The 7,500-nt window shown below is 18.0% G+C and overlaps 2 protein-coding genes across 2 annotated transcripts in view; both read left to right on the top strand.

Annotated features, from left to right (window-relative positions):
* Positions 1-1,466: 1,466 nt before the first annotated feature.
* Positions 1,467-3,584, top strand: PRSY57_1450600 (hypothetical protein; the record flags this gene model as incomplete). The annotated part of the gene is made up of 11 exons (XM_020115346.1): positions 1,467-1,499; positions 1,652-1,687; positions 1,889-2,024; positions 2,228-2,293; positions 2,417-2,457; positions 2,574-2,695; positions 2,863-2,925; positions 3,030-3,064; positions 3,157-3,220; positions 3,371-3,435; positions 3,556-3,584. The coding sequence occupies 11 exons, from the start codon at positions 1,467-1,469 to the stop codon at positions 3,582-3,584; spliced, it is 690 nt and encodes a 229-aa protein (XP_019970003.1).
* A 1,832-nt stretch (positions 3,585-5,416) lies between these two features.
* The window catches only part of PRSY57_1450700 (transcriptional regulatory protein sir2b), a gene marked incomplete at both ends in the record, with an annotated part of 3,909 nt that continues 1,825 nt past the window's right edge, over positions 5,417-7,500 (top strand). Inside the window, one exon of the mRNA XM_012910103.2 lies at positions 5,417-7,500. This exon is cut by the window's right edge and continues 1,825 nt beyond it. Within this exon, the coding sequence (XP_012765557.2) occupies positions 5,417-7,500 (2,084 nt within the window).

Genomic DNA, 7,500 nt, shown 5'->3' on the forward strand with positions numbered 1-7,500 from the left:
TTTAAAAATAAAAAATTAAAGAAAATAAATTTAATAAAAATTTTAAAAAAAAAAAAAAAAAAAAAAAAAAAAAAAAAAGTTAAAAATAAGTAAAAAAGGAACTTGCAAAAGTACATCTTTTTATTTATTATATTCTTATATACATCATGTGTATTATATATATTTAAATGTATGATAAAATGTGCATAAATTATTTTGAAATATTGAATGTATTAAGTAATAATAAGATGAAATAAAAATTTTCATTTCTAAAAAGCTCAAAAAAAAAATGTAATTGATTAAGGTATTTTTTATTTATTTTTTTTTTTATCCTTTTCTACCTTATAATTGTATACATTGAATTGAAGAACGTTAAAAGTATATATATATATATATATATATATAATTATTTATATTTTTATTCTTCATTAAAATAATAAATATATTTATATATGTTTAATAATACATTACCACATTGTTATAAACTATATGATAAAATATTATTTATTTACGCACCAATCTTCTTTTCTCTTCTTTTTTTTTTTAAATATTAATATATTGAATTATAGATTAATTAAGTCATATACTTATTTATCAAGTTTTATTCTTATTTTAATATTCTTATTCCTTTTCTTATGTTATTATTCTAATATATAATTTGTAATTTCAAAAATTTAATTAAATTGTGAAACATTATAATATGATATCCTTTTAATATATTAAAACGTTAATTTTACACTTCTTTATGAAGTTATTATATTTCCACTTGAAATACGTTGAAATATATATTTGTATATATTTATATTTTCCATTTATCAAATATATGTGTATACATAAGCACCTACTTTCCCTTATATATTAATTTACTATATATTTTTTAATATTATGCAAATCATTTATGTTTTTTTTTTTTTTTTTAATGTACTATGAAAATAAATTATTCTTATTATTATAAAATACAACTGAAAAAATAGAAAAAAAAAAAAAAAAATGAAATAAATAAATAAAAATTTTGAAAAGTATATTATATAATTACTTAAATAAATTATTCTTATTATTATAAAATACAACTGAAAAAATAGAAAAAAAAAAAAAAAAATGAAATAAATAAATAAAAATTTTGAAAAGTATATTATATAATTACTTAAATATAAAATAAAATGTTATTTAAAAGATTCAAAAAAATAAAATATTCTTAAATATTATAAAGTATTTTTTATTTATTTATTTTTTTTTTTTTGTTATAATTAAATCATAAAAAGAAAAAGCATATAATAAAACAAATATTCATAATAATAAGTTTAAAAGAAAAACATCCTTTTTTGGATAAATTAATTATCATCATTAAAATAAATATTTTATTTTACAACATATATGAAAAATAAATAATTTTGAAATATTATATTCTTTTTGTTTCGTCTCATAAATATATATTAAATGTAATACGAACAAAGAAATAAATACTATTTAAATAATTATATTTTATAATGAGCAGAAGAAAAAAGGAAATATCTGATGAAGTATGTTCCAAATATATATATTTATATATATATTATTTATATGTTCATATATATAAACGAATGAAATATATTACATATAAGCAATCTCCAATTAATTAAATAAAATAATATATATTCTTTCTTCTTAATTAAAATTAATTTCTTTACTTTAGACAGAAAAACATGCTGAGGATGAAACATTAGATGAGGTCAAAAATATTAAAATGAAAGGAAAAAGGAAAATGAAAATATATATATATATATATATAATAAGTTATACATAACTTTATATACATAATAATATGTATACGTAATAATATACCACTATGAAAAATATAATAAATATATGTATTTATATGCTTCAGTACATTTATACTTATTTCCTCAAAATATTTTCTCCTTATATATAGATACCTTATTTTAAAGAAATATGGAATAAACTTGATCAATATGAAGAAGAATATCTTCCGTCAAATGAAATTCAGAAACATCATTGTAACTTGCAAAAAAGTTTGTTTAATATTTTATTCTCCATAAAATATTTTAGTAAGAACAAAATAACAAATATTTTATATAGCACACAAAAAAAAAAAAAAAAAAAAAAAAAAAACCTAAAATATTATTTATCCATTTCAATATATATATTTTTATATTATTTAGGATCAGGTAAACACATACGCAAACAAAAAGACATCCTAATTTTTTTTTTTAAATATTGTACATTTTTTATATTTTAAATAATTTCCTAGATGAAATAAATATTGATTCCCAATATTTAAAACTAGTAAACAAATTTGTCAAATTGAAATTACAAGGTATAATTATGAATAACTTCCTTGAATTCATATAATTAGATTTTTCAAAAGAACACAAAAAAAATTTATAAATAGTTACACCCTTATAGATTATAAATGAATATATATTATTTTGCTTTTTAGGAAATCAGAGCGACGAAAAAGATATATCCAGATTAGCAAGGGTATAAATAATATATACACATAAAATGTTTTTTGAGATATATATATATATATTTATATGTATATGTGCATATATTAATACCTTTATTACTATATATGTATTTTTTCTTTTATATAGTTCTATTTAAAAAATGAAAAAGAAAATGATGAAGATGAATTATTACTTGATGAAGAACTTGGCGTTTTTCCAACAAAATGCCCAATATCTCAAATGCCTTTTGAAAACCCCGTTACACAAAGGTAAAAGGAGTATATACATACATATATATTTATATATATATATCGAGATATCATATATTTATTATGTATTCTAATATTAGATCTAATTTTTTATATATATGATAAATAAAATAAAAAGTAGAAATAACATAATAAAATTTATATTTATCTATAAATACATTATACAGGTTTAGCAAAAATAGAAAAGCTTGTGTACACACTTTTGAAAAGGCATTTATACTTCGATTAATGTAACTTTTTGAAAAAATAAACAAATAAATGAATAAATAAATAAATATATATATATATATATATAATTATTTTTATATATATATATATATATTTAACTAATCAGGCATAATAAGGATACAATAGAATGTCCGATAGCAGGTTATATTATTTTTTATATTACTTTTTATTGCAATTCTATAAAAAAAAATATATGATATAAATACAATATATATCTTATTTATTCTTTATAGCTTGTAAAAAAAAGGTCTACAAAAGCTCGCTTCATCCTGATTATGAATTTCTTCACCATTCAAGGTTAACAATACTTACAACTTCAGTCAAATTTAATATAGGATATATATATATATATATATATATATATATATATATTAAATAGAAATATGAACCTTTATTATCTTAATGTATCATATATTTTTTATTTTTTATATTGCACATTATAATTAGGTATAAAAAATTTAGAGACCATATCACAGATGCCTTGGAATATTTTAATAATATACGCAATGAAGGTTGGAAAAGAAAACAAATAATAAATAAATAAATATATATATATATATATATATATATATATATATATAACATTCGAACATGTGAACAATCTATATTTTACTCTTTTTTATTATTTTTAGAAAAGGAAATTTTAGATTTTGCTGAATAAGGAAAGATTAATAATATGTAAAGGACAATTCTTTTTTTTTTTTTTTGGAAAAATATATTTCAAAATATTCTTTATTATAAATATTACGAAACTATCCATATTATTAAGTCAGTCAATATTTTATTACTAGATTATATATTATAATATATCATATTCTTTGTTATTATAAATTCCTTTTTTTTCCTTTTTTTTTTTTTTCATATTTGTATTTTATTTTATTTTTTTATTTTTTTGTTTCTATATTGTATGACAAATATTTTTTCAATGAACATAAATTTATAAGTATATGATTACAATATTATATATGTAATAATATAATAATTACATTTTAAAGTGTTATCCTAAATATTTCAAACATTCCAATATTTTTCTTTTTTTGTATAAAGTTGAATATGAAAAAGAACTTGTACTAAAGTGGCATATTATATTATTTTTCTAACATGAACGAAAAGAAGAAGAAGTTATGAATTTAATATAAAAATTATTTTATTTTTCATAAGTTTTAAAATAATATCCTTTTTTTTTTTTTTCTTTTTATTATTTATAGATAACTAATTCCTCATTTAAATATATCTGATTAAATAATATATATATTTATAATTATTTCTATTTTTTCAAAGAAGTGTAAAAAAGAAAAAAAAAGTTTGGTTTCATAATATATATTTAGATTTATATGTTATACAAGATCTTCATGAATAATTTTTTGTAACCTAGAATTTCTTTTAATTGTTCTACAAAAAATATGAATAATATATTTTTTATGTACATATATTAAATATATTATTATATATATATATATATATATATATATTTATTTATTTATTTATTCATTCTTATTCTGTTAAAATATTAGATATATATAATACATTATGTAATAAAAAAATATATTTCTTTTCTTATATAAGAATTTGTATGTCATATACTTTATAACGTTTTTAATAAGTTTTTTGTTATATTAAAACAAAAAGCCTATCTTATTTTTTATTTTATTTTTTTATTTTTTTTTATTATTTTTTTTTTTTTTCCCATTGAATAATAACTATATTACTTCCTAAAGAAAAATTATTTTTTACGTAAAGAATATATAAATTTGCTATTAAATATATACATACATAACATCTTTACAATTATATATGTTTCATTAATTAATTATCATAATTATCAGATGAATATATATATATATATATATATATATGTATGATATATTTCCTAGTACCTTATAAAATAAATATGTGGTAATAACAATAAAATTACTTATTTCATCATTGATCCTTTTAACAAACACATTTATTTTCTCTTTTCATAAAATAAAAGAAATATATTAAAAATATAACTTCTTTATTGAATGGAGTTAATCAAATATACCTTTAAGAATATATATTTTTGGTATATAAAAAATATATAGTCATAAAGATTAAAAATAATGACTTTTCTAATGATATAAAGGAAATATTGTTATTACATATATTGATAATATATATATATATATATATATATTAAAAAATTCATAAAATTTCTACAAATTAGAAAATAAAAATAATAAAATGTGTATACCCCCTAAATGGTATTATATATATATATAACAACATTGTTTTATATATATATATATATATATATATATATATATATATATATATACATATATACATTTAACAGTTACTATATATAATATGTTTTATAATTTTCAAAAAACCTCTTTTGTTATAATGTGTCTTCATATATCCCTATGGTTTCCTTAATTTTTTTTTTTTTCGTGTCCCGTTAATTTTTTTTCCTTTTTATTATGCACACATTTATATATTTAATAACATATTATTTACATATTTAAAAACATGAGTTGTATGAACTATGCTTCACGTTTATCAAAAAATGAATATAAAGGGCCACTAGGTGAAGAAGAATTTTTTGAAGATACTGAAGAAGAGAAAAAGAAAGTTAAGGAACTTATAGAGAAAATTAGAAGTAGTGAATATATAGTTGTTCATTCAGGTGCTGGAATATCAACTAGTTCAGGACTACAAGATTTTAGAGGTCCCACAGGAATATGGACAAATGAACACCTTAACCAATTAAAGAATAAAAAAAAAAGAAATCATGATTTTAAGGATAACAATAGAAAACTTAAATCTGACGATATAAACTGCAAGAACACTTTAGATATTTGTAGTCCTACCTTTTTTCATAAGGAAAAGATGGAGAATACATTAAATATTGTAAAAAGGGAAAAGTATTATAATGAACATAATGTAGATATGAATACGTGTAATGAAAGTCTTGTACATCCTAACCATGTATATGTTAATCATGAAGATGATAATGATAATAATAATTTCAAAGGTAACATGTTAGAAAATAATAATATTTTAGATTATAAAAAAAATAACAACAATATGAATAATAATGATAATAATTTGTACAATAACATATACAATTCTGTAGGATACAATGATAATACAAATAAAGAAAATATTCTTATTAAAAAAGAAAATAATTCAGAAAATGTTAGGAAGGACATACATGATAAGGTAAATACAAAAAATGTTAAAAAAATAGATGTTAAGGAAACAAATAATTTAAATCCCGAAAATTATGTAATTTTTGGGAAAAGGAAAAAAAAAGTTATAGAACTTCATTTAGCTTTACCATCAAAAACTCATATTATGATAAATGAATTAATCAATAAAAATATAATAAAATTTATGATAACTCAAAATATTGATTCTTTGCATCATCGATGTGGGAAACATTTTTCTAAAACTGCAGAAATTCATGGAAATATTTTTACAGAAAGATGTGATTTTTGTGGTAGAAGATATTTAAGAGATTATCTCATATCCACTATTAGTTTTAAACCAACTGGATCTTTATGTTTTTTATGTTCATTTCCTCCTATTGGAGTATGTACAGATGTTTTATTAGATTGGAATAATTCTTATGAAGAATTTTTTCATTTAAATTCAATAAAGCATTCTCAAATAGCAGATTTTCATTTTTGCTTGGGTTCTAGTTTTTACATAGTCCCGGCTAGCTCTTACCCATCTAAAAAAAAATATGCTAATGCAAATTCCTACAGTTGTGTTATTAATTATCAAAAATCATTTTTATCAAAAGAAGTTAATTTGAATATACATTCAAATGTAAATAATATATCGGATATAATTATTAAAGAGTTTTCTCTTAATCCTTTGTCAATAAGAAGTGCAAGGATAACAATCGTTAGGTGCCCAATTAATACATTGGATGTAATATGTGATAAATTAATATCAATACACAATATTAAAATGAAGGATAAGGGGATGAGACAACATACTATCGATTATTCTCAAATGGGGAATAAAGATGAAATATATAATAATGAAAAATATGTAAAAAGAAATATGACTGAATGTTTATATTATAACAAGGAAGGAGAATGTTATGAAAAAAGGAAGTATAAACTAATGGAGAAAAATTTTTTTCCTAATAATCAACAAAATGAACTTATACCAAATAGAATAAACATATTTGAACAAAAATTTCACGAGCACAAAAAAGACAACAACATTATAAACAACAAAAACAACAATATAAACAACAACAACAACAACAATATAAACAACAACAACAACAATATAAACAACAACAACAACAATATAAAAAACAACAACAACAATAATAATAATAATAATAATAGTAGTAGTATTAATAGTAATTATCATATATCTAAAAATATAGATCCTGATTTTTCTTTTGTTGAAAATCAGTCCAACATTTATGATAACTATAAGGAACAAACATTTATACTTAAATGTTCCATGATAATAAATATTAAAACTGTATGTTTAGAAAGTTTTCATAAAGTATATATAAAACTATTGGATGACATTAAAGGTTTATGGATCATAAAAACAAATTTTTCTTGTATTTTAGAAGTAGA

This window comes from Plasmodium reichenowi, chromosome 14 (genome assembly GCF_001601855.1).
Source record: "Plasmodium reichenowi strain SY57 chromosome 14, whole genome shotgun sequence".
In the NCBI taxonomy this organism is placed as follows: Eukaryota; Apicomplexa; class Aconoidasida; order Haemosporida; family Plasmodiidae; genus Plasmodium; species Plasmodium reichenowi.